The 26,754-nt window shown below is 35.0% G+C and overlaps 4 protein-coding genes across 9 annotated transcripts in view; 2 read left to right on the forward strand and 2 right to left on the reverse strand.

The window, feature by feature from the left end:
• The window catches only part of SWEETIE (HEAT repeat-containing protein), a 37,300-nt gene extending 30,078 nt beyond the window's left edge, over positions 1–7,222 (forward strand). For 2 of the 3 annotated variants that reach the window (XM_023695220.2, XM_087117163.1), the window contains 11 exons: positions 44–247; positions 340–792; positions 1,526–1,591; positions 2,377–2,474; positions 2,582–2,666; positions 2,869–3,007; positions 4,091–4,398; positions 4,485–4,619; positions 4,937–5,104; positions 5,189–5,314; positions 6,103–7,222. In XM_023695220.2, coding sequence (XP_023550988.2) covers positions 44–247; positions 340–792; positions 1,526–1,591; positions 2,377–2,474; positions 2,582–2,666; positions 2,869–3,007; positions 4,091–4,398; positions 4,485–4,619; positions 4,937–5,104; positions 5,189–5,314; positions 6,103–6,894 — 2,574 coding nt within the window. In that variant the 3' untranslated portion in view covers positions 6,895–7,222. The remainder of the gene's footprint in view (positions 1–43; positions 248–339; positions 793–1,525; positions 1,592–2,376; positions 2,475–2,581; positions 2,667–2,868; positions 3,008–4,090; positions 4,399–4,484; positions 4,620–4,936; positions 5,105–5,188; positions 5,315–6,102) is intronic. The other variant, XM_023695221.2, reaches the window with a different exon arrangement.
• Positions 7,223–8,080: 858 nt separating this feature from the next.
• Positions 8,081–10,437, forward strand: LOC111809062 (cytokinin hydroxylase). The gene is made up of 5 exons (XM_023695391.2): positions 8,081–8,523; positions 8,603–8,829; positions 8,936–9,177; positions 9,445–9,826; positions 9,913–10,437. Exons 1-5 carry the CDS (start codon positions 8,232–8,234, stop codon positions 10,330–10,332), a joined length of 1,563 nt encoding a protein of 520 aa, XP_023551159.2. The 5' UTR covers positions 8,081–8,231; the 3' UTR covers positions 10,333–10,437.
• A 5,895-nt stretch (positions 10,438–16,332) lies between these two features.
• Positions 16,333–22,123, reverse strand: LOC111808254 (caffeoylshikimate esterase-like). Of its 3 annotated transcripts, XM_087129489.1 has the most exons (10): positions 22,063–22,080; positions 21,887–21,978; positions 21,598–21,795; positions 21,400–21,429; positions 20,542–20,668; positions 20,300–20,446; positions 19,380–19,510; positions 19,164–19,301; positions 18,854–18,952; positions 16,333–16,933 (listed from the first exon to the last, which is right to left on the reverse strand). In XM_087129489.1, the coding sequence occupies exons 3-10, from the start codon at positions 21,760–21,762 to the stop codon at positions 16,721–16,723; spliced, it is 1,050 nt and encodes a 349-aa protein (XP_086985615.1). In that variant the 5' UTR covers positions 21,763–21,795; positions 21,887–21,978; positions 22,063–22,080; the 3' UTR covers positions 16,333–16,720. The 3 variants fall into 3 exon arrangements, with proteins under 3 accessions (XP_086985615.1, XP_086985614.1, XP_086985613.1); XM_087129488.1 differs by having other exon boundaries at positions 21,887–22,123; XM_087129487.1 differs by lacking the exons at positions 21,887–21,978; positions 22,063–22,080 and having other exon boundaries at positions 16,334–16,933; positions 21,598–21,760.
• A 776-nt stretch (positions 22,124–22,899) lies between these two features.
• Positions 22,900–26,741, reverse strand: LOC111808787 (alpha/beta-Hydrolases superfamily protein). Of its 2 annotated transcripts, none has more exons than XM_023694962.2 (6): positions 26,399–26,741; positions 25,522–26,044; positions 24,566–24,884; positions 24,365–24,463; positions 23,974–24,085; positions 22,900–23,187 (listed from the first exon to the last, which is right to left on the reverse strand). In XM_023694962.2, exons 1-6 carry the CDS (start codon positions 26,598–26,600, stop codon positions 22,991–22,993), a joined length of 1,452 nt encoding a protein of 483 aa, XP_023550730.2. In that variant the 5' UTR covers positions 26,601–26,741; the 3' UTR covers positions 22,900–22,990. The 2 variants fall into 2 exon arrangements, with proteins under 2 accessions (XP_023550730.2, XP_023550731.2); XM_023694963.2 differs by having other exon boundaries at positions 25,522–26,076; positions 26,399–26,540.
• Positions 26,742–26,754: the final 13 nt, after the last annotated feature.

Consider the following 26,754-nt stretch of genomic DNA (forward strand, 5'->3'; position numbering starts at 1 on the left):
ACCTATAATATTTCTTACTAAGAATTTGAACTATGAAATATAGATTAAGGTTAGACTTCTGGCTGCACATGCCTCTCTCAAATGTTACACATATGCACTTTTGAGGAGACACCAGAGTGAAGTTTCAAACGAGTATCTAGCCCTGTTACCATGGTTTTCAAAGAGTTCCAATATTTTGGGAAAGCACTGGATCGGGGTTCTAATGGATTACGCCCATACCGGCTTATTCATGCATCCCAAGAAAAAAGTGAGCAGTATAATATAAATTAGTTTACCATTTGCTGATATTAATTTTTGTTTCTTTTCTCCCATCTCACCTTTTGCACAAATTTCTTGCAGTGGAATCCATTTCTCGATGGAATTCAATCACCTCTGGTTATATCGAAGTTACAGATTTCATTAGAGGAATCTTGGCCAGTTATTTTGCAGGCAATTGCACTGGACGCAATTCCAGTGAACCTTGATGAGATTGCAAATTCATCTCTTAATAATGCATTAGAAAACAACTTTTTATCTGGATATAGCATGGTTGAACTGGAATCTAAAGAATATCGATTTTTATGGAGCTTTGCTCTTTTTTCTCTGTTTCGTGGACGTCATCCTCTTGGGGAACAGAAAATAACATCACCTTCTACTGCAGCAAGTGTTGTTGAAGACTCTCCAGAGGAAACTACTAATTCTATAGAACTAAAACTCTATGAAATTGTACTGCCCGTTCTCCAGTCTTTATCAACAGTAAAATTCTGTACGGCTGGATTTCTTACAGTCGATATCTGCATAGAGCTTCTTCAGGTGCATTCTATACTGGTTCCTTTTATCCTAAAAGAATAATGATCCAAAATTTTTCAAGATAGAAATATCTTTTAATTTGTGAGGCTTGTTTGTGAATGTCTAGCTACGGTTTCATTTGATACTAAATTTTAGTCTACTGAATATCAATTTTCTTATGTCCCATCTACTTCATAGATGTACATTATAATTTTCTTGTTCATGAGAATATTTGGAATCATGGAATAACTCCATGCCCTTAGGAAGTGGTGATCAGGTTTGGCATGCTTTAAATCACCACTATGTTTCATGCCGATTAGGATTATGAATGTCTGATCATTGCTCTTCTGAGTCAGAAACGCCAATTTTGTACTTGCAAATTCTCCGAATTCTAAGCTGATAACATTTAAGGCATCTGTTTGTCTCTGCTGTGTTGTGAATGTTAGCTATACTGATTCTCTTATTCTTTTTAGATGCTTTGATTATTGGGCATGGAGTAGCATTTATTGTGCTCTCGGCTGTGAAAATTTGAATTGCAGTTCTTTATTTTATTTGAACAATGATGAACAAGGATTTCATCTCGGGGTGCTTGCTAGATGATGCTGCTTCTATAATTAGTATCGATCATTATGATTATGCATTGATTTTCTTGTCCTGTGCTGTTGATTTACGACATGTAGATTTTCATTCTCTTACTACGATTCTTTTATGATTATGAATTAATGTTTTATTAATTTATACTGATTGTCTCATGTAGGTTTTCTCATATTACACGTTCTTGGATATCTCTTGGAATTCTCTTGCAGTGTCTGTACTGTCCCAGGTAAAGATCATTATGCTTTTCCAAGTATGCCAATTTTGAATATGGAAATATATTGATTCTTATAAGAACTGTACGCCTTAGCAACACGGACTGATGGTGAAAATTAAGACTATGCACTAATACTTGGTAGGAAATTGTTTTAGGGCATATCTGACTCAAAAACAAATTTTCAATTTTTTAAGATATTTAATGGATGATATATGAATTTGATAACACCAACTTCAAATATTATGAAAATTGTGGTTGACTGACATTCTAAGAAGCTAAAAGATTTGGTAAAACAACCTACATTATAATCTTTTAACAAAAAAAAAAAAAAAAAAAAAATTGTGCCCAAAATAAAACCAATTGATTTTATAACTTTAAATTTAATGTTAAGAACTTTTAGGTACCAAAAGTTCAAAATCATTTGAATGAAATTTTTTTGGGTTTTTTTCCTAGTTTTAACAAATGAATGCCTGTCCAGCCTGAGCTGTTGTTGTCTGTATGTGCATTGTGCTCACTATTTCCATTTCCCTGGTCAATTTTTCTTGCAGATCTATCAAATTATTTTTTGAAATACTGTTAAAGAACAATTTGAGTCCATAATTTATAGATCACATTTATGAATTGTAAACGTTGTTTAGATGTTCTTGACTTTTCTTTCTCATGAAAGTGCTGAGTGAATTAGGGTTAGTAATGCCAATTTCAAGGTTGATACTTCTTAAGCCAAAAACGCATGCATCTTGTCTCTTCAGAATATGTGTACAATTCATGCCAATTCTTTTGTGGCTTTCTTCAATCAGATTGTTCAGAACTGCCCTGAAAGTTTTCTTCAAAAGGAAGACTTTGCTTACCTGGCATTGGAATTATGTCTGGCTTTCCTTTTTCGAATGTATCAGAGGTGATATGAAATAGTACAATATAATGCTTATTAAAATTTAAATAGAATTTGTGTGCTGCCGAACTGATGATATGTTTCATCCTCTTGTTGTCCATTATGAATTCTAGACAGCTAGATCATCCACATTGGGAGGATTTGATATCATCATTATTTCTTACCGTAAAGGTACTCATGGAGCGTTTTGAATTTAAGGTGGGTAAGCCGATGATTTATGTCTACTCTATTCATTGAATATTACATTTCTCTGATGAAGTTTCTATTCAATTTATATATTCGGAAAGATAATTTATTTTAGGAATATATTGAATTGGGATATCAGATTCTTTAGGATATTTACATTATATCAGTTATTTTGTTTGAATAGCTTTTTTTTTTTTTTTTTTTTGGCATGCAGAAACAAATACTATCTTTGCTGCTGGCCTTTTACTCCATTGGACTGAAATACTTCAGGAACACGTCGACTGAATTCTGCTTATCTAAAGTAAATGACTTTATTAGGTCCTTTGGCCGTATATTAGAGAAACTTATCCAAGGTAAGCTTTTGGAAGTTATAACTCATTGTAAAGGTTGTCAAAGAACTTTTATATCCAAATCAGTTACAAATGAGTTGCGTCCTTTTCCCTTTATGTTGTAATTTTGTAATTATCGTTAGAAATTAATTTTGTTTGTTGTAGAAACGTCCCATACTACAATTCTCTTAGTAAAACTTTAAATTGGACAAATATTATAGAATCTCATATAAGCCACCAGTTGTACGTGCAATGCATTTATTAGTGAAAAAGTGTTAAGGGAGGAGGGGCTTAGATTGTTAGATTGGGCGGGTTCACTCTTTTAACTTAACGATGTGATGTATGTGAGAAAGGCATGAAAGTCAGAGTGTCTTTGGCATGTCTTTTAAAGTTCTTGGGGTTGACTAAAAGTGCTTGTTAAGAACTGATAGTGTTTAGCTAAATTTTAAAGAGCAGTAAAATGTTCTTTTAAGTTTAATCAATCGAAAGCACTATTGAAAATTTTCAATGGTTTGAGAAATAATAAAAACAGATAAAATCCCTTAATTTTCCTTCCCAATGTGTTTTCATTTAAAAATATTTTTTCAACATGTCCCAAACTCGCTATTAATATATGATGAATATGAGTATCAGAGAGATAGTTGACGTTGGAAGAGTGGAAAACTCTCTGGTCTTTACCTAGGTTTTTACCCTGCTTGTTGAAAAATAAAGATAGGTTCAATAACTCTCTGACTTAGTGGTGATTTTCTCTCTTACTTTGAAGGGACAGGCTTCCTTTAGGTATATATATTCTTATCTGTGTTTTGATAAGAAAATGAGCTTTCATCAAGAGAAATGAAAGATTTTTCTCATTTAGGACTTCCTTTAGGTATTATTTTCTTTTCTTATATTATATTACATTCTTATCGTTTGCATGCACTCGGGGGTATTTTCAGCGAATACCTGATTGAATTGACAATTATCTACCTCTTTTCGTCTCGCGCCTAATGTCTTCTTGTTAAAAACGTTTTTAGGATTAAACTTTGTTTTTAGCTTAAGGCTCTTAATTTGAATGGGAGAATTTTTTATGAAGTGGTTGCTTAAAATTTAAAAATATTCATATTGCAGATAGAATCAAGCTCGGCGAGGAGAGTCTTCATTCTAAAATGCTTCTTGGAACCTGTATGAGTTTGGTTGTGGATTTGTGCAACAATTGTGTTGAGGGCATTCATTTGGTTAAGAACAAAAGCTCCAAGCTCCAGAGACTACTGCAAGTAAAGCTTGCTTTTTCTCTAGAGCAAATTATTTCACTGGGAAAGCCGGTTTATCTTGCTGCGTGTCTTGAAGAGGATAAAGAGATTGAGAGAGTATGTTTTTCTGTTTTCAAATATGGAACTGAATGCATCAGAAACGTGCTTCATGATTCAAATTCGCAGGTAAATATTATACAAAGTGAATTTCTGCAACAGTTGACAAAATTACAATGGAAGAAAATTGGGTGATGGAAGCTTCTTTTCCTCAGGTTCAGGCAATTGGGTTGCAAGTACTAAAAGGCATGACCCAGAAATACACAAGTAACGAAGAAAAAGCTTTCCTTCTGTTCTTTGTTGGGGAACTCATTGGAGACATTTTGGCGACCATCGATATGGTTCTGAAGGTACTTTATTTTGTACTTCACATTTTTTAGAGGGTAATTTAGCAACTGTAAGTTAACCTCTAATTTATTTGCCCTCTAAAATCATATTTAAATAAAATGTTGAATTTCTATTATATTTTTGTATTTTTATGTATTAGGTGTATATTTATCAGTTATAATATTTTGTTTCCTTATTGGTACATGGTTTTTCTTCTAGAAGACCTTGTATTTGATTCATAATATATAGTCGAAATACATTAATTTTATTTTCTAGTATCTTCTTATCTTTCATAACTGACTTGATGAACTGATGCGAGCTCTTTCGTTCTCATATTTAGCAGAAACCAATAACTAAAGAGTCGATAGCGATCGCGATTGAGTGCTTGAGATTCTTAGTGCTTCTACAAACACTGTCCAATGTCAGTGAATGCCAGAAAACGTTTATGAATCTGCTTTTAGAAGCCGTAGTCATGATTTTCTCTGCCTCTGCAAGCTCTAATGCTAAGGTAAGCAAACTGAATCAACCAAGTCTGAAAGCTCTAGCTTAAAGAATCTACCCTCTCTGATGCATTAAAGTTACTTATTGATAGGAACTCGATGAATTGAGAAGCACAGCAATAAAGCTTGTTTCTCATCTTGCTCAGATACCTTCCTCTGCTGTTATTTTCAAGGATGTTATACTGTCAATGCCAGTGATGCATCGGCAACAACTACAGGTAACTTGTATCTTTTTTGTATGGACGCCTTTATCTTTTTTTGGCATATATAGTGAGTGATAGCGCAAACGAAGTATGTTTGCATCTAAATTTTGACATGAAAACAACAATGCTACTAGCAATTCCTCCGAGTCACTTTGGCTGATGCTCATCCTGAAGAAGATCCTGATTCTCTCTCGTATACAACAAATGGTTGAATTAACATCAACCATCATGGAGTTGGTCTAGTGGTCAAATTGGGGTTAGGAGAATAAATGATTTAGAGAAGGAATGAGTTCAAATGATACTGGTCACCTAATTAGGATTTAATATCTTACCTCACCAATTTTCTTGAGAACCAAATGTAGTAGTAGGGATTAATATGTTGCGGGTTTTCTTGGGAACCAAATGTAGTAAGACGAGGTTGTTGTCGTGTGATATTAGTCGATGTGTGTAGGGATGAAGAAAAACAGGTTTAGATGCCATCTCATCTCAAGTTTTATTATTATCAAAATATGTATTCTAAGATTAACAGAATATGCACTGTCAGCCTTTTCGGAAAGGTTAGTCTATGATCAGTAAAATTATTCTGGTTCCCCTTTCAAGTACGGTATCCACAAATTGCATTTATGAACAAGGTGCATATATTCTTATGCTTCCAAAGAATTGAACTTGATATATGTGCTTAAAAGTATTTTAAAGAAAAGTTTCACCATATTTAAATATTTAATGTGAAACAGATTTCAGGCGGTTGGCATTTTTTGTGGCAATACTCATTTGACTAACAAAAAATAATTATCTGGTCTCAGGGGGTTATCCGTGCTTCGGTCACACAAGATCAAAACCCAACTCAGAAGAATCTCTCAACACCAATTCTGCAGATAAGAGCACCAGCGATTGAGGTGAATAGAGAGAAAGTTTCCCCACCACAAACGGCTGAGGCCAGCACTGAAAGCAATCCTGTAACTGTCATTGAACAGGATGAGGATGAGGATGAGGATGACGATGACTGGGATACCTTCCAGTCTTTTCCTGCTTCCACACGAGAAGTAATAACCGATAATGTCACAGAATCTCGTGAAGCTGAGGACTCAGTTCTTGAAAGTAGTAGTCCTAGCGTTAGCATGGAAGACCCTACTTCCCTTCCGATTGAACATGGAGAAACCAGTGAAGAAGTATCAATGTCTATATCTTCAACAGGTCAGAGATCTTCAGACGGAGATCTAATTGGCGAGAGGAGCGGAATGCAAGGAGTCGGTGATCAAGAAAGTGGAAATGTTGATATTGCTCTCAATGAGGAACATGCCACAGAAAAAGAAGCTTTGCCAGGACAAAAACGAAGCCAAATCACTGAACCAGTATCATCTCAACTTCAACTAGCTGAAGTTATTGAAGATTCTGCTATAGTCAATTCCTTGGAGGATCATAAACCAGTCAACGAAAGCCCAGAAAACCAAACCGAGCTGATGCCTTCAGATCGTGAAATACTCGACAACAATGCAGATAATGATCATGTCGGAGAATATGAAGAAGGTAAGGAAAAGGATACTGTGGTCAAAACGTGGAGTGTTGACGATGAACAGAGAAATGACAGTTTATGATCACCAATATAGAATCATTGTTATAGTTGAGCCAGTTTTCAGGCTTACAATAGAATTGAAGATACTGCCATCATGTTTGTAGGTTAAATGTTTGGTGGTTTTTTCCCCTTTAATAGTTTTATTACATGAGAGATGAGTTCTTATAGAAAGGGGTACTTATATGGACTCTCTCGTAAGTTCCATCCTAAGATCGTTTCATGTGTTGGGTTCGACTGGTTGAGATATTTGAGTCGAGTTTACGTAGGTTACTTGTGCCATTCATTTATAATTTTGTAAAAAGGGACGCGAAAACAATGGTGTACTTCGAGAATTTATTTACATTTTTTCATGCATTGAGCTTAAAAAAAAACAGTTCATTATGATTAAGAACGAAATTATAAAGACTTAAACCCGCTCATTATGTAAATATTGTTGAATTAAATATGGTTATATCACAATTCTCATAATATAATAAATTTAAATTGCATAGTAACTTCAAAAATAAGATTTTGTTTTTAAAATTTAGCTTAGGATTCAAAAATATCTTCGGGACTGAAAATTTTGGTCAATAGAATCCTCAAATGTCATTCCAAAAGAAAGAGGAGTCAAACTCCTCGAACGCAAAGTAAAAAATGACTAAAACTCTAAAAGAAAAGATCGAGCCTCGAAGCTTATACATCGTTTGAAAGCAGCTTCAAAAATCGCTTCAAGGATCCCTGGCTACAATCTCAGGAACATCATAAATAGTATCTGCCAAGTCGAATACTCTCTCTATGTGAGACATTTTAGGGAAGCGAGCTTATCTCAAAGGGAGGAAAAACGGCATAATTATTTGAATAATTAAAAAAAAAATTCAATTAAACAAACCCAAAAGAGAGCACAGAGATGCCATTGGGATCCATTGGCCTGCAAGATTGAATAATAATTAAGGGGTTTAAAAATATGAGAATTTTCTCGAATTAAAACAATTCAAATCTTCTGACAAATGTAATGTTCCTCACCAAATTTTAAAATATGTTAAATAGTTAAAACACAAAATAAAAAAAATAAATTAGAGAATTATAATATTAAAATTTTCAAAATATATTTTAAAAAAAACGGTTGGAAAGTGGGGCCCACAAGAAAACTGCACACGAGATGTGATGCCAATTTATATATGCATGTGTTTCCTTCTTTTCTTTCTCATTCTCTCTTCTCCACTTCCTCCTCTCTCTCTCTCTCTCTCTCTCTCTCTCTCTCTCTCTCTCTCTCTCTCTCTCTCTCTCTCTCTCTCTCTCTCCGCCTCTCTCTCTGCCTCTCTCTCTCTCTGCCACCAATTGAAGTGTTGTAATTAACCAACCAGCCGGTCTGTGGCGGCGATGGCCATCATGTTGGCCCTGGTTCTTACAACACTCGCATTTGCAGCGACGTCGTTTTGCATCTTCTCTTTATTATACCACACCCTCTCCTGCTACTGGCTCACTCCCAGGCGCATCATGAGGAAGATGGCGAAGCAAGGCGTGCGTGGCCCCAAGCCCCGCCCTCTCCTCGGCAACATCCTCGACGTCGCCGCCCTCCTCTCCAAGTCCACCTCCTCCGACATGCCCTCCATCTCCCACGACCTCGTCCCCCGCCTCCTCCCCCACTACCTCGCCTGGTCCGCCCAATTCGGTACGCTCCTTTATTACCCCATTCATTCTCTTCTATCATTTTCACACCATAAACTCCATTAATTTTTAATTTTCCTCAGGTAAGAGATTCATCTTCTGGAATGGAATTGAACCCAGAATGTGTCTCACAGAAACCCATTTGATCAAAGAGCTGCTGTCCAAATACAGCTCTGTCTCCGGCAAGTCCTGGCTCCAACAACAGGGCTCTAAGCACTTCATTGGCCGTGGTCTCTTAATGGCCAACGGCCCCAATTGGTTCCATCAACGCCATATCGTCGCCCCCGCTTTCGTCGGTGACCGCCTCAAGGTCCCTTCATTCACATACATACATACATATATACATATATATATATATATATATATATATATATGTTTGAATTTTAGTGATTTCTTTTGTTTTTTGGGTCGAACAGAGTTACGCAGGGTACATGGTAGAGTGTACCAGAGAGATGCTTCAATCATTAGAAAATGAGGTTAAATCGGGACGATCCGAATTCGAAATCGGCGAGTATATGACCAGACTCACCGCCGATATAATTTCCCGAACCGAGTTTGAAACCAGCTACGAAAAGGGTAAACAAATCTTCCATTTACTCACCGTTTTACAACATCTCTGTGCTCAGGCCAGCCGCCACCTCTGCCTTCCCGGTAGCCGGTAACCTCTCTCTCTCTCTCTCTGTTTCTCTCTGTTTCTCTCTGTTCTCTCTGTTTCTCTCTGTTTCTATCTCACTCTGTTCTCTCTCTGTTTCTCTCTGTTTCTGTCTCTCTCTGTTTCTCTCTGTTTCTGTCTCTCTCTGTTCTCTCTCTCCTGAATAATCCATTCTCTCTCCACTTTTTTTGAATAAAAATATTTAGTGGGTTTTAACAAGAGATTAAATTAAAGCCCATGAAATTAAAATTTGATTAAAACTAATAATTACAGGTTTTTTCCAAGCAAGTATAACAGAGAGATAAAGGCATTGAAGGGGAAAGTGGAGGGGTTATTAATGGAGATAATACAGAGCAGAAAGGACGGCGTGGAGATTGGGCGAAGCAGTTCATACGGAAACGATTTATTGGGAATGTTACTAAACGAAATGCAGAAGAAAAAAAATGGGAACGGTTTAAGTTTAAATTTACAGATCATAATGGACGAATGCAAGACGTTCTTCTTCGCCGGCCATGAAACCACCGCTCTTCTCCTCACATGGACCATAATGCTATTAGCCACCAACCCATCATGGCAGGACAGGGTTCGAGCCGAGCTCAACGCCGTTTGCAACTCCCAAACTCCATCTCTCCACCATCTCTCCAAGCTTCCTCTGGTACTTCTGAAACTTCCCCTGTTTAAGAGCTCTCAAAATTTCAATCTTTTTGGGTATAAATAATGAATGTTTGGAGTTTTTTCCAGTTGGGTATGGTGATTAATGAGTCGTTAAGGCTGTACCCGCCGGCGAGCATTCTTCCCCGGATGGCGTTTGAGGATATAAAGCTGGGAGATTTGGAGATCCCGAAAGGGCTGTCGGTGTGGATTCCGGTGGTGGCGATTCACCACAGCGAGGAGATTTGGGGGAAGGATGCCAATGAGTTTAACCCGGAGAGATTTGGGAGCTCCAAGGCGTTTACTTGTGGTGGGTTCATCCCGTTCGCTTCTGGGCCTCGCAATTGCGTCGGCCAAGCCTTTGCTCTGATGGAGACTAAGATCATATTGGCTATGCTCATCTCTAAGTTTAGGTTTACGATATCACCAAGCTATCGGCATGCACCCGTTGTCGTCCTCACTGTTAAGCCTAAATATGGTGTCCAAATTTGCTTGACTCCTTTGACTTGATCAATTTTGTTCTCTCTCTCTCTCTCTTTCTGTTTTTGCTAGAGTGAAAAGAAAGAAAGAGTTGTAATGTTGTATTTTGAGCAATAAATAACAAAAATATGGCTTCTTACACTCTTTCCCAAAACGGGTCGTGCTCAAAATTAAAATTTTAATTACGACACCCGAGTGAAGGAAGTGTATATGAATGAATCGAGACTATATTTGAATGAGAGTGATTCTGATGATAAAATGACTAAGAAATGGTTACCAGAATTGAAAATCATTACCTATATCAACAAGAGTGTGAGAATCTTTTCGTAATAGACGCGTTTTAAACTGTGAAGTTGACCGGTATACGTAATGGGTCAAAATGGACAAATATCTAATAGTGGTGGGTTTTGGCTGTAACAGACTCAATCATAGGAACTCTATGATTAAATTTGTTTTGGTTGTAAAAAAAAAAAAAAAAAAAAAAAAAAAAAAAAACTTGAGAAGTTTTCTAAAATGCATGAGTGAAGACAAAACATGTTGAAAGACTCGTCTTGATTTGTGAAGATAGTTTTTACTCAAAAGCAAGACCATGTAACCATGACCATGTCGGAAGAGATGGAAATTTCGGAGTCCTGATTTAAATGGGTGGTTACATTGTTCATCTATTAAATTAATTTTAAAAATATTAAAAGACTGATTTATTTGGCTTCAATATTTTTTTTTTTTTTTTCTAATTATAATTAAATGTCTAATTTTATATGTGATAAAAATTGAAAAGGAAGGCCAACTATTATTTGAGACCCTTTTCCTATAAACAATAATATTTGTAGACCATATCCAAAAAAGGAAAAATCTTGAGATATTGTCCATTTCAATATTAATAAATATGGAAATAAAAATTAAAAAAAAAAAAAAAAAGTTGATTTTTATATATTGGATTAATTTAATTAGTAAATAATACAATATATGAGCTGTTGTTTAGTGGAAAATAATTTAATATTAAATATTTATAGAGATTTTAAAAAAATATATATTCTTTAAAATAAATAATAATGAAAATCAAAAGATTAGTGGGGATAAGCAGCTTTTGGTTGGAAAATTTTGAAAATTTATACATGCAAATTATATATATATACTAGTTCTAAAATCATTATGCTTTTAGAAGTCTCACAATTATAATTATAAAATATAGTTTTAAAAGAGAAAATGGTATTTAAAATAAAAATATCTAGTTTGCAATTTTAAGTTATACAAACTCTACTTTCAAATTTAATATAAGATAGGTTAGATCTCATCGTTTTATAAGACTTATTGAGCTCCATGAGTAGTTACATCAACTTGTCTTCTTCGCGTTAATCAATATGTATTTGACGTTGATTACAGGTAAATGGTGTGCGGTATACTTCCAATTCATCCCAGAGTGCTTTGAGCTTGGTGAAATATACTGACAGTGTCATGGTTCCTGTGACATCATTGCTATCAACTTTTGTATCTAAAAAATTGCTGGAGCATTCTTTTGTGAGAATTGTTCGTGAAGATCAACCCACACTTGATCAGATGTCTTAGAGTGAATAATACCCTCAGCGATATCTGCTTCAATTGAATGAGTTAACTAAGATATTATCATACTGTTGCACTGATACCAGAGTTCAAATTCGGTAGAATTTGCATCTTGAGACGGTTCTTCAATTGTACAATGAAACCAATTTTCTTTTTGGCAATAAGAGCATGCATAATTGATTTACTCCCGGATTGGTATTTTGTTCCATTTAATTTGATTGGAACAAATGAATATCCTGTCAGAGTAATAAATATAATAAGGATATGTTAATTAACATCGAAATTTTAAAGTTGGATTTGGCTGATTCCACGAGAATATCAAACTCTGATATCATGTTAAGAATGAAAAATAGAAACAGAATTAGAATCGAAGGTGTGTACTATGTATTCTCATTGATATTCATAATCTTTAAAAATATGATACAAGCTAGCAATTAATACCGAAAAAATATAAATTAATTAAATATTAAAAATAAAATAAAATATATTATAAACTAAATATTAAAATATAATATATAAGATATATTCCATGAATAATATATTCTCCACGAGATGATATATAATATCTATAATATATATATTTGTCCACGTGGAAATCGAAGTTCCACCGTGGAAGAGCGGATAATGATTGGAATTGTACACGGTTAATTAAATAATAAATCTTTTTTTTTTTTTTTTTGGTTTAAAATAAAACTTGCACGAGCGGATTTGAGTGGGGATTGAAAGAAGTGCTCCAAGTAGGGTTTCCTTCTTAAATAACTAACTTCAAGATTTTTATTATTATATTTATTATAATTAATAATAACAACTAGATGCTTAGTGCTTTGACTCCTTTTAACTCACATGGGTTCTCCCTGTTTCCCCCCCTTTTTTTATTCTTTTTAATATCACCCATTATATTTTTTTATATAAATTTATATAGTTCGAGATCACGCGCCTTTTTAGTAGCACCTTTAGTCTTTTGATTAGTGTTCGGGTCTCAAAAAATCAAAAGGGTCGCCCCGCCACAGTCACAAACTCAAACTACTAACATTTATTTAAAATTATAATTAATTAATTTATGTCAAAATGGACAATATCATATTATTTTCTCATAAATATTTAATAAAATAGGCGAGGAAAATCATGATGAGATAAAGAAATAATGAAAATAAATAAATAAATATGCGCCACCATATATACGAAGACCTTTTCCCCTTCCACCACTTCCAGAATTTTTAATTAATTTTTAATATTTTCTTTCACATAATTAAACAAAATAATGAAGAGAAGTAATAGATATTATAATTTATTATAAGTGCTTTAGCTTCACGCCTACATAATATTATTTTCCTATTTAAATCTGCTAAAAAGATGTTAATATCTGACCGTTCAGTGTTTTTCAAGTGGCTGTATCCATCATTACTTATTTAAATAAATAATTATTATTAAAAAAATATATATTTAAAAAAATCCCAGACCCATATCTAAATTCAATATTATTTTTTTATTTGTATAAAATAATTTAAGATTCTCTCAATAATCATTAGATTGAGAAATTAAAATTTTAATAAAAAGTTTTCCTTAAATTAATTATATATATTTTGTAAAATTAAATAAGGTAGAACTTAAGTAGGTTTGATTTTCTATTATTCATGTCATACTAATCTAGTTCATTAATATAAAATTAAAGTAGATAACTATGCTTAATTAATGTCAAATCACGTTAATTTATAGTTTTTAATTGATGTTTAATTTAATAAATTTAAATCTTCGAAGCTACTTAGTAAATCTTGTTTATTTAAAATTAGGTTTCAAATAAATAAAAAATTATGATATAATATTTTAATGAAAATGATACAAAATTAGGTAAAATATTATTTTTTAAGCGTATTTAATATAATTTCAATGACTTTATCATTAAATAATAATTATATAACAAAAGCATATAGTAAAAATTCATGGCTTTAAATTAATTTAATAAGATTTGTATGAATTTTTAATGATACCCTTTGACAATTCACTAAAAAAATGAGGGTTGAAAATAATGGGAGTGTATCTTTAAATCATTAATTAAATAAATTAATCTATGGTTTGTACTCATTACAAGAAATAATTAATCAGTTAAAACCATAAGTTAGCTAGGACATTATATTTATTTAATTTATAAAATTTTAAAAAATTATAATTTAATTTTTTTTTTTTTATTTAGTATAATAATTAAATTAATGGATTGCTGACTTAGCATGTCCCATTAGTCTATCAAGTTGTCTGCCACATCATATCACATAAATATTTTCAAAACAGTATTTTTTGAAAGAGAGTAAACGAACAAACATATCATAATTGTTAGAGCTTTTCTTCCCGAGCTTCAGTGAACGTTAGATTTTTGTCATGGAAAAGTGATTGATATCAAAGAGAGTGTCGGTGTAGTCGATGAAATAGTTGAGTCGTGGAGATTCCGTGGTAGCACCGAGAAAGAAAGAAAAGAATTGTGGAGTCCAAGTGTTGTTCAACTTGAAGTTTTGGGGAGAGGAAGATTAAGTAGAGAAACTGAGCTTTCAAAGCACCCCATTAGGATGTCAATGGAATCAACAAGATATGGTCTTTGGCTCCATATTTATGAATATTAGATAAGATTTTTGAGAAAGAGATGGTCAATAATAGATTCTTGATGTTGATCAAACACATATACAAACCCAAACATTGTCTCCATCGAAACCCAAGTCCTTTTCACCGATCGTGCTATCACATCAATTCATACTAGATATTAATATAGGAGCAACATCGAAAATGACAAGGAGAATCGAAACGACAATTTTAATAAAGGGTAAGTAATAGTTTGATTAATTAAGCTATGTTCGTGTCAAATAGAAATGATAAATAAAAAAGATACTGAAACTGAAACTTTACAGTATTTCTCTACCTATTTAATGTTCTATAGGGAAGAGAGTAGGTGGGACACGAGAGACTCAGCTCATGCATCGTGTTACCAACACGAGACATGGGAGCCTCAGCTCGTGCATTGGTTTATTGAACTTTTTATAATAATCTTAATTAATGTGGTTTATTACTTCGAGTATTTTTTGTCTTCATTTTTTCATTTTCTTTATTTCCTATTTACATATTAATTATGGAAGTTGGAAATATTAATTTTAAAAAGGTAACAAGAAAATAAATTAATTAAATTAAAAAAAAAATTAATGTAGCATCATGGTGGAAAGCGAAATGTGATGCGGCAACAATGTGAAATAATATGAATATTATTCCACTGACTTTTTATAATTATTCAACACATTTCTAACTTTAAAAAATAAATAAATAACTTTTTATATTTTTTTCCAATTATTTTAATTTTGACATTTGAGTTGAAATTTTTGTCAACTTTATATTTAAAAAAAAAATAAAAAATCAATTGCTTTTTTACATATGAAATTCTCAATTTTTATTTAATATATTCATGAATATTAAAAAAAAATTAAATTTGTAATTTTTAAAGAGTAAATTTATAAAATAACCCAATATATATATATATAAGAATCTAAATATGTGTAGCACATGGTAATACTTATGACCTTGTAAAATGTCAATGCATAATAATATAAGAAGGGCAGTTTTGTAAATATGAATTTACATTGTTATATTGAATTGTAAAAGCGTTGACTTACAGCAGGTTGACTTGACTTTAAAATAGAAGTTTTATCCATTGAAATATGGGGGGGGGGGGGGGGGGGGGGGGGGGAAAGGAAATGAAAAGAACTGTGGAAGATTTGAATAGATTTTGGGTTGAAAAATATTTGATGATATAATGTGAGATGGAGATGGAGATTGTGAAGGAGACAACCAAAGCTTTTCAAAAAGATGTTTGTAGAGCCACAACCACAAATAACCAAGTGGGTGAACCACTTCATTCAAAGTTTCTCGATGCCCAATTTTACATTTCATGTAAAGTCTATTGTGACATAAGTGTCACATCCAATATATGCACCTCGCTTTATATTTAGGATGATCTTTATCTTTATCGACAATATGATCGTGTTACCTACTTGTCTTTGAGTGCTTCATCCTCGTGTGCATTCTTTTAGAGTTTAGAGTTTAGGGTTTACGAGCCAACGCTCTTTGTTTGGGACTCGAACTAAGATTTTGGATTCCCCTAGCATCCCCTGTGACAAGACCATATTGCTGCTTATAAAGTGTTTCTAACATTGACTGCTCTCACATACCAAGACAATCATTCCCGTGGCATCCCCTATCTTTAGAGTTTATATGATTGAATCACTAAAAATCGAACCATTATATCTTCTCATTTCGATATATGTAATGACCCAGGCCCATTGTTTGTAGATATTATCTTATTTGAGCTTTTTCTTTCAACACCCTTATAAAGGGTGTTTCGTTCTACTCTCCAAACCGATGTGGGATCTCACAATATATTTATTCATTAATATATCACTAATTTACTTAGATGTCGCACCATTCTAAAAAACCTTATAATTACTTAATTAAAAAGATGTCTTGAGAACAATGATTTTTTCAAAAAATAAAATAAAAAAATAAATAAATAATATAACCATTCAAATTATGAAAGAAAGACCCTTCAATAGCTTGTGGCTGGTTCTTGAACTCATACCCTTAAGCTTTCTTTCACCCAAACCAAGTGAGATTTATGGAGCCATAAACGGGAAGCAATGAATGATGTCTAGTTTCAAAGTGTCCGCCTGTTTCAATTCAATTTTTACTAATACATTACTTCAACAGCTTCCTGACGCTGTAAGCCCATAACATAATTTCCAAACTCTTCTCCATGGCATTTTCTTTCCCTTTCTTTCCCCACCAAATCATACACGAAAGAATGTCGATAAGTCGGTGACCAAAACCGTTACTTGCAGCGTTCGTCCATCCATGAGATGATGTCATCTAATACCTGGACTATAATTTCATCTGGCTCACCCTCTAAAAGAGAATGCCATGCCTCTTCGTAAAGTATTAACTTCCTATCTGTACTGCTTGATTTCTCGTACAACGCCTTGCTTACCGATGGGTCGGTTACAGTATCAGCCTCCCCATGCAGGATCAATATTGGCAGGGAAACCTAGAAGACATCTCAATAAACTGATTTAGTTCTTGAAATTGTGTTTTATGTACTTGAAACAACTGGAATGAATTTGCAATAAAAGTCACAGTGTATCTTTAAAGGAATTAGACTCTTCAATGAAAATTAGAAACTGTATTGCATTCTGTGATAGAACGGTCTTTTTCCAACAAGAAACTAAGCATTTCAATGATGTATCAGACGTACAAACACGGAGTCAACAATAAGGCTCTCTAACTGGTCAACAAAGAGAATAGGAGCAGTTGAGAAAGACTTGACGAGACGTAAAACAAGGACATCTGTGAAAGTTGATCACATGATTACTCTTACTTACCGCAAATATATATCCTTCGATCAAAGGAAGAGAGAGAGATAAGATATGGTTGAAGATAAACTCTCTCAAGTACTACAAGGATATATGCTATGATATTTTGCATTGTGTAGTTTGGAGAGGCTTTTATGAGGTGTTTGGCTTTTGCTTGGCCAGACCAAGGGAGAGGAATCCAAGAGTTTCTAACAAGCTAGGTTGTGTGCTATTTTACGAGGTCGGTGAGGCTTGAGAATGCTTGAGAAGACTTTGAGCGATGTGTGGTCCCTTGTACCTCTTGTTTGTCTAACATTCAAAATTATGTTAAATATGTGATTTCAGATCAGATTCATTCCACCACATTAAGTGAATCATGTTTTGGATCATCTGGTCTTTGCCTATGCCTGGTTCCAAGTATTTGACTAAGTTTTCTTTTATCCTCAAGAAATATTTGAAAGAGGTGGGAGTTGGGATATGAGAGTTTTTCTTATCAAGCTGATAGCATGGAAAAATGTTTTGGAGGCCTCGAATGGTCAATAATTTGGTTTCAACAATTTGAGTTTTGGGAACAAAAGAGTTGTGGGGTCATCAGACATGGTTTATGATTTATTCAGATAACCTATGAATGGAGAAAGAAGAGTAAAGAAAGGCTTTGTATAAGAACGAATTATGGAACTAACAAGGTTTATAGACAACCTTACTTGAACAGGATGTAATCAATAGATTAAACTTCCTTGCTCCTTCAAAAGGAGTTGTGGAGTCCATGTTATTCTCCGCACTATTATTCTCCACATTATGGAATGTAAAAATTTTCTAAGAAGGTTAAATTCTGTGTGACAAGGTATTACAGATTGGATTTAGAATGCAGTCTTCCATCTTTTTGGAGGCTACAATGGTGCATTCTCAATAGGAAGGCATTTGAAGACTAGGACCATTTGTGTAACGACCCAGATCCACCGCTAGCAGATATTGTCCTCTTTGAGCTTTCCCTTTCGGGCTTCCCCTCAAGGCTTTAAAACGCGTCTGTAGGGGAAGGTTTCTACACCCTTATAAAGGGTGATTTGTTCTCCTCCCCAACCAATGTGGGACATCACAATTTGCTCTGGAGTTTCTAGTTTACTCGATCAATTAGGAACGGCTTGGAGTCTGTTTGGCCCTAGGGGGGAGGGGTGGAGTCTTATGGAGGGTTGGTTTTTTGTTGTTTTCATGGGAATCTGAACTAGGAAAAATAACGGAATCTTTAGAGGTGGAGTGTTCTACATGGCTACATTTACCCCTGCTTAGGACGTCTATATCTAAATATTTTTCTAATTGTTCATTTGTTCTTATTCTCTTAGATTGGAACCCTTTTCTTGTTTGCAGGCAGTAGACCAGCTTGCAGCTTGCAAGACACTGAACATACTGAACAACTTTAATCATATCGCATGCCTGAGGCTTAAACATAGTAATTAGACTCATATATATATAATCCTTACGTTAATCTACACCTATATAAGCTTTGCTAATGCATTACTTGCCTGATAAAAAGGAAACATGTGCGGTGAAGAGCAGTGGAGCAAAATATTAGGAAAAGAAATATATATCATAATTGAAAGGTTGTGAATATAGCATACTTCTCTCAATCTGCGTTCTAGTTCTTGCGTAGTTCTCAACATCTCTACTGCAGTCTGCAAGCGAGGTTTATGTTTGTATGCAATGACATTATATGTTGTCTGCATCCACAGAAATGCAAAAAATAAATAAACATATTTGCTAACATATAGATTAAATACTTCACTTAAAAATAGGATGAATAAATCTATGTGAACTTCTAGCGCAACACCACCTCCCAAAAAAAAAAAAAAAAAAGGGAACAAAGGCATGCATTTGTTATTTGTAATACCACCATTTTGTTCAAATAAACATTCTGCTCAAGGGGCAAACCATTTCTCTATACTTCAAGTCTCTAAAAGCTGCCTCAGCCAAATCTTTCTGTGGAACCAACTTGTACTTTGGAAGGAATTTAGACGCTCCGATCAATACTTGTGAAACTCCCCATGGTGGGATCATATCATCTGAAATCTAGAAAGAAATTTTGAGTTGATTGGAGCCCCCACAGACAATGCAAGTGTTCTAGAATAATCTTTTTCAGAAAGATACCTTGCACATTGGCGCAACAAGAACTGCACCACCCCATGAACGAGGTTGTTTTAGGTGTATCTTGAGAGCCACAGCTCCCCCCAAAGACTGCCCAAAGAGAAAGCTGGGGAGAGCACTAAACGCCGGGTTCTCTGCCCTTGGAATCAAGTAAATAAATTTCTAATAAAGGGTTGTCATTGAAAAACTTTGTTATTTGTTTGAATGATTTCTGTTGAGACACAAGTAAAACAAATATTTTACAGAATGTATTTTCTACAAAACAAATCTATTCTAAAAGTAACAATAAAGAAATCTTGGACGATATGTAAGATCCTTTCTATTCTACGAGGCAACATAGGCATAAGTTGCCAAGGTAAACAAAAGACCAGACAATATTAAAATGAAGGTTTCAACAAGAAATCAAGTTGGATCTTAGTACTCGTACAAACCACAAAAATTCCAGATAACACAGAACACAGAAACAATACAAGAATTTTATTGCAAGCAATGCTAATCGCTGTCCAAAGGGCTATTCTATGTTTTCATCCTATTCATGCTTGGACACCGCCAAACCAGAAGAAGGGCTACCCAGAACTACACACACAAAAGAGCCCCCAATATCTTTAGATGCAAGAATTATACAGGACATCAAACACATGCGACTTATCATATCATATCTGATACCTTCCAGAGAGGTATATAATATAACTACGTGCATGTCAGAATTTTGCTGCTCTAAATTCTTACAGTCGAAATCTACATCATCCCTCCAAATAATGGTCGGATGCCCTGAGGCAGCAGGAGATAAAGTATAATATTAACTTTAAGGATCAAGCAAAATATCATTCCTCAAGATCCATTTCAAGGAAAATTGTCCAGCTTCCTCACTACTACAATCATTTTCAGATTAGTTAACAACAAAATTTGGCAAGTTAACTCACCTTTCACTTTGGAATAATGTTCAATGACGTCATCTACAATTCTGTCGAAGTTTGGTATAAAGCCATGGAGACCTTCTGAAAGACCAAAACCTGGATAATCCATAGCAAAGACGCTATATCCTAACAATGCGAACTTTCTTGCGATTCCTGAAATACAGTACCACAAAACAAAAGTCAGTTCCTATTATAGTATACAAAATGACATACTAGGTCATTTATACTACTCGATAGGAGCCACGTGCCTTCAAAGAAAAATGTGCAGGTGTCTCCATAGCCATGACAATAACACACCATTGCTTTAGGACGGACAGTCACTGGAATCCAGCTTTTTGAGAATATACTCAGTCCTCTGGAGTTGACTTCATATGACTGTACAAAAACGATTGATTGTCTTAGCTTGAAAACGAGATTGCATAGACTTCCAAGAAGCACAAATGGGCTGATATGAACCAAGGCATCAATCATGCAATATAAACTTCAAGGAAGATGTAAAGAAAATGGAGATTTGAAAAATGTAAAGAGCATTCGTGCTTTTCCGTTAGCCAAGAGCAAAGTTCCTTTGTAATTCTATATAGTTTAGATTGCATGTTCAGAATCATTCAAGCTTGTAGAGTGATTCAAATCTCAAACAAGTGTTCTTGTCTTGAGATATTTGATCAACAAGGTAATGTGAATCTTACTTTTCCTTAAGGTGATTCAGCATTACGACTTTTATTGACAAATGATCCGATAACAAAACAGCTTTAAAAAGGACTCATTATATGGCAATCGACTACTTTTCCATGCCAAATGACTCAGCAATACAACTACATATTTATACATCCGGAAAAATACTCCAAACGGCACAACGATTAAGGTTTTTAAAAAGATTAGACATATACGAAGGAGTGTGATTCGTTTGATAATTCCTACCTCTATCTATGAGGTGTTTGGATTTTTTAAAACTTTATAAACATGTAAAAGAGTAAAACTATCCCACTCGAACGAAAATGTGTTCAAATAACAGTGAAGGTGAACAAGTTCATTATTATGAGTAATTTCTACAAAGGATCAAGTTCTAAACATATTAAAAACAAAAGATATTCAATTCTAGTTATTACCTCTTCAATCTTCAATCCATTGCTTGGTGTCTGAAAAGAAAAACGAAAGAAGTAATTGAAATCCCATAGAAAATATACTCTAAAAACAAAAACAAAAAAATAAATAAAAATAAAGGCATAACGAATTATCCAAGATCGACCAACGCCTTAATAACAACACGAACATGAACCTAAGAAAGAAACAGTAAACCAGAATACCTTGAACAGAATGTGATCAATGCTGAGTTGAATTCCTTTGAACGCCGCCCGCGCTCGGCGTCTGGCGGACACGTCGTCCATGTTAGCATCAAGCAATTTCTGCAACTCATCATCGATACCATGCAATTTCTTTTTAGGCGCGATTATCGCCTTCCAGGAGCTCATGTTTTCCTCTCGAACCTCCCTTACCGATAAATTCTACACCATTGCAGAAAATGACCGGTCAAAATCCGCAATACATTACAGAAAAGAAAAAGCATCAAACTCCTCAAATGCTGTTGAAATTTACGTGAGCGAGCGTTGGCTATCTTAGGTAGGTTGTGTATGGCGAGAAAAGTAGTGGAAAAAGGATGGTAACGGCATCGAAAAAGATCTGAGCATCTGAATGCCATGTGGAGTTGACATGATTAGCTTTCGGGAATTGTTTAACCATAATCAAAGAGAAAGTCAGAGCTGATGCTTTACCCATTGGATGTTGATGTACTCTCTACTACGCTCTATTTCCTAATTTTATTTCATCGACTCTCCTCTCAGCCATGAGTTTTAATCCCAATGTCTTCATTCTCCACTGTCACCTTCTAGTTTACTCCATTATTATTATTATTATTATTATTTAAAAAATTAAATAAACTTATTAATTAAAATGATTTTATAATCTTTTTTTGGTATATGAAAATATTTAATATCCGCAATTTGTGAGATCTAATCATAGCTTACTTATTATACCATCGATCAAGAATCAAATGTTTGAATCTCTCACTTGAACGTTGCATTTATATTTTACACTGCAATTTCTATTCAAGTCTTCAAAAAGGATTTGTAACAACCCAAGCCTACCGCTAGCAGATATTGTCTACCTTGATCCATTATGTATCACTATTAGTCTCGTTATTTCAAAACATGTCTGTGGTTTACACACCTTGTAAAGAATGTTTTGTTCCCCTTTCCAACTAATGTGGAATCTCACAGTCCACCTCTTTCGGAGTTCAGCGTTCTTGTTACCACACCGCTTGGTGTATGACTCTCGTGCCATTTTTAACAGCCCTAAGGCTAGACCATCTATTACAAATGGTATCAAAGTCAAATTTGGATGGTGCGAGATACTGGTCGGAGTAGGGCCAGACTCTCTCCATAGTAAACGTGTTTTAAAACCTTGAATGAAAGTGCAGAGCCTAAAGAGGACAATATATGCTTGCATTTTTTTGTTTTGTCCGAAGTCCAAACTAACTGAAAATAACAACTTTCTGAACAAAAGGATTCAACCATTTCAACACAAAAGTAAGAACAGGAGAATCAACCAAATGAAGAAGCAATTCTCATGGATTAAATGATCAAAACTCCCAAGTTCTAAACAAATCAAACAACAATATGGAGGCCTGCGAAGCCGTTTGAATTACTGTTCCTGTGAATCGGCAAAAGTTCGGTATAAGAACTTCTGAACAATTGATACAAACTCATCTACTTTTTCTTCATGAGGTAGGTGACCACAATGCTTGATCACCTCCAAGTGAGATCCTGGTATGGCTTGAGAAAGTTTCACAGCATTCCAAGAAGGCACAAGTCGGTCGCTATCACCGGTGATAATAAGAACTGAAACCGGTAACCAAACCAGCAGCTTGATTAGTATTTAAAAATGCATAGACTGGTACAGGTTATTAAGCTCATGAATGCAACAAGTTTCTGACTGTTGAAGTGATTTGGAAAAGGAACACGGAAACTATTCTAATAACTTATGAATACTTAGAGAATAATATTTGCTAGCAGTGGGCTTGGGCTACTACAAATGATATCAGAGCCAGACAACAGGTGGTATGCCAGTGAGGACGTTGGGCCACAAGGGAGGTGGATTGTAAGATTTCACAACGGTTGGAGAGGAGAACAAAACATTCCTTAATAAGGGTGTGGAAACCTCTACTAGTAAACACGTTTAAAAACCTTGAGGGAAGACCCAAAAGAGAAAGCGCAAAGACAGTATCTGCTAGCAGTAGCCCATCTTGAGGGAAAGCCTAAAAAGAAAAGTCTAAAGATAAAGAGGACAATACTTGCGAGCGATGCACTTGGGCTATTACACAAACTCATTACATAATTTTTTTGACATTATATGATATCCATGAAAATTTTAAACCCTCCACTTCAAACATCTATAATTAATATTGCATAGATAGTTATTCAGTTTTAAGATGATGGATCTTTCGTTCTTCTATAAGCGTGTGTTTTGATGGGAATTTTATACCGTCAAATTAATTTAAATCACGGATTTCTACGATGAAGATATAAGACATTATAATATATATCATGGACCCGAATAGATGAAAAACAAGTTCAGGCAGCGTACTGTTGGGAGAATAAAGAGTTCATACTATTATTTCAACTTACCAGGACAGGAAATTTCATGAAGTCTCTCTGAAATTGGTGGGGAAGCCCTATCTGTAAGCATTGCTGCAACAAATTCCACAAGTGCCTTATCCCAGTTTTTTGTCCTCAATGGCTGCAATTTTACCATGAGACAAGCCTTCTCAAATTAAAAACGAAAAATGAACGCCCATTTGATAACAATTTAGTTTTTGGTTTTTTTACGATTTCTCTACCAAAGTTTTCATCCTTCGAAAACATTTGAATTCATAGTCGATCCCAAAAGCCAAAAACAGGTTTTTAAAAACTTTTTTTTCTTTCTAGATTTCAATGTTTGGTTAGATTTTGAAAACATTTCAAAAGAGTGAATGACAAAACAAAGAATCAAATAATTATCGAACGAGGTCAAGTCTACCTTTGTATAGCCATGTAGAATATGTTCATTTACTCGAGCCGAATCGTACCAAGCATTCTTGATAGCAACAATACCAGCTTTATCTATAATCATCCGTACCTGGACACACCAGAATGTTTATAATACCCATATGCTCAAATGCTAATAAAGAAAAGGAATTGAACAAGAACCTTTGGCAAATAACAAAATGAAACACTTTACCAACGTCAGAACCAAGGTTGAACGAAGAAGAGCTAACAGAAGTTTTATGTACAAGAAGTCGAGGATTTCTAGAATTCTTTTCACCATCTGCATTATTGACTGCACAATGAACTTGGCCACATCTGACAGAATCTTGAACAGTTGAACTACTGGATTCCCAACAACATTTGAATCAGAGACGTTCTCTTGGACCGGGTTGTCCCGGGGGAATCTAACTCCTAAAGGAGCCAGAATTGCTGGGGCAACAAGGATTAAAGCAGCAACCCTTTGAGGATCTTGGAAGTATGAATTTACTGCTACAAGCGAGCCTGCTGAATGCCTGATGATAACAGTTTCTATTATTGCTTGCAAAGATCACAACATTCAGAAGGATATGACAGTTCATGATTCATGAAATAGGTTAGAAATCTTCATTCCTGCTTGGTTTCATCAAGAAATTTTGTAACTGATATCAAATATGACTTTTATCTTCTCTTCACTGTTGCTCTGGTTCTTTTTTCAAATGACTATTTAGTTTAAGTGGAAAACAAGAAATTTAGGCTAATTTTACACATGATGTCCATGAAAGTATGAACCAAGGTGAAAACACTTAATTGGAAACATCTCACATCACTTATCACTTATCTTCAACAAGATGAAAGTTTAAGTGGGTAGGCATCAAGTATACCATCAAATCCTGTAACGACCCAGGCCTACCGCTAGCAGATATTGTCCTCTTTGGGTTTTCCCTTTCGGGCTTCCCCTCAAGGTTTTTAAAACGCGTATGCTAGGGAAAGGTTTCCACACTCTTATAAAGGGTGTTTCGTTCTCCTCCCCAACCAATGTGAGATATCACAAATCCACTATCGAGTGTCATTAGAACTATGATGAAATGGAGCATTGGAAGAATAGATAAACAAAATTCATGAGTTCCCACCAGAGACAATCCACAGAAGTAAAGACAGAAATATGCATACCCAATCAAGATTGCCTTTTCAGCTCCTAAGAATCCGATGAAATACAGAGTAGCAAGGACTGAAAACGCCATGCTGTATGGATTTAGAGGTTTTGTGTCGTTCGTACCAGCAGAAGAATGCCCCAAATAATCTTCCCTTGACGTCAATCCAAAAGCTGGTCGATCAAACGCCAGTACTTTGGAACCAGTAATATCAGCTAAAGGCTTCATCACCCAATTCCATGAGAAAACAGAAGCTCCAAAGCCATGCAAGAGAATCATAGGAAGACCAATCTTGTTAGTTCGATGAGGAGTCGAAGTTGTTGGCAGAGCTGGACTTGGATCAGGGGTTAGGGTGGGGGTTCGAGTTTGATATAAGGAGTCCCCTTGTAATTCCGGATCATAAACCTTGTAATGTACTTCCAAACCATTAAACTTACAGAAGCAACTATCAGGATCAGCCAAAGTTGTGGGCATCAACAATTCTTCTTGATCTACACCAGCTATTTTCCTTCTCTGTTTAGCTTTGGAATCATACACTTGCTCTGTAGATCCAAAGAAATCACCCATTGAACATCTGTGCGCGCATCATTAGCAAAATCCAAGGTAGAAAATTGGGGAACAAATTGAAAATTGTTGGCAAATGATTAGAACAAATTTTTAGAAAAACAAGGTCATGTGTTCAATTTTCTACGTTAGTCTGTGAAATTCCCCAGAAAATGTCGTAAAAGTTCGGTTTCTTCAGTAGTAAACCCCATAATTCTACAGAACTATGCAAACATGGTGATTCGCCAACAATGCAGAAAGCATACAGAGAGTATTCAGCATCGGAACCACCGACGGAAAGCATAGTTACAGACGTCGAAGTCCAGAAGAAATGAGGAAGGCAAGTAAATTACCAGAGTATTCAGCATCGGAACCACCGACGGAGGAAGAAGAAGAAGCAGCAGCGGAAACAGAAAGAGGAACGCGAGCGATTGAGGAGCTACCTCGCGTAAAACTGTTGTTCCTCTGAATCCTTGAACCGCCATTGATGTCTGCACGGAAATGCAAGCAGAACAGAGCAGGGGAAAGGGAAGGAGAAAGCACGTGCCCGAACATCAAGAGCAAATGACTCGACCCGATCCAGCCGAAATAATCGAGAGACGTGCCGTATAAAGCGTAATCGTCTAATGGCGCATTTTATCTCTCTTAAGACGACAGCATTAAAATCTTGGTCCTCCACATATAGGTACTAGCTTAGGGTTTGAGAATT

This window comes from Cucurbita pepo, chromosome 13 (genome assembly GCF_057944985.1).
Source record: "Cucurbita pepo subsp. pepo isolate OVF chromosome 13, ASM5794498v1, whole genome shotgun sequence".
NCBI lineage: Eukaryota > Viridiplantae > Streptophyta > Magnoliopsida > Cucurbitales > Cucurbitaceae > Cucurbita > Cucurbita pepo.

Coding starts and splice junctions, on each gene's coding strand:
- LOC111808787 (XM_023694962.2), bottom strand. CDS start 26,600: ATGTTCGGGCACGTGCTTTCTCCTTCCCTTTCCCCTGCTCTGTTCTGC. Junction 24,885..25,521: donor GAAAAGGCAATCTTGATTGG/GTATGCATATTT, acceptor TGTTATCATCAG/GCATTCAGCAGGCTCGCTTG. Junction 24,086..24,364: donor TTCTACATGGCTATACAAAG/GTAGACTTGACC, acceptor GTAAAATTGCAG/CCATTGAGGACAAAAAACTG.
- LOC111809062 (XM_023695391.2), top strand. CDS start 8,232: ATGGCCATCATGTTGGCCCTGGTTCTTACAACACTCGCATTTGCAGCG. Junction 8,830..8,935: donor TCGTCGGTGACCGCCTCAAG/GTCCCTTCATTC, acceptor TGGGTCGAACAG/AGTTACGCAGGGTACATGGT. Junction 9,178..9,444: donor CTCTGCCTTCCCGGTAGCCG/GTAACCTCTCTC, acceptor TAATAATTACAG/GTTTTTTCCAAGCAAGTATA.
- LOC111808254 (XM_087129488.1), bottom strand. CDS start 21,762: ATGAGCTCCTGGAAGGCGATAATCGCGCCTAAAAAGAAATTGCATGGT. Junction 21,430..21,597: donor TTGATCACATTCTGTTCAAG/GTATTCTGGTTT, acceptor TTTTCTTTTCAG/ACACCAAGCAATGGATTGAA. Junction 19,302..19,379: donor TTGTTGCGCCAATGTGCAAG/GTATCTTTCTGA, acceptor ATTTCTTTCTAG/ATTTCAGATGATATGATCCC.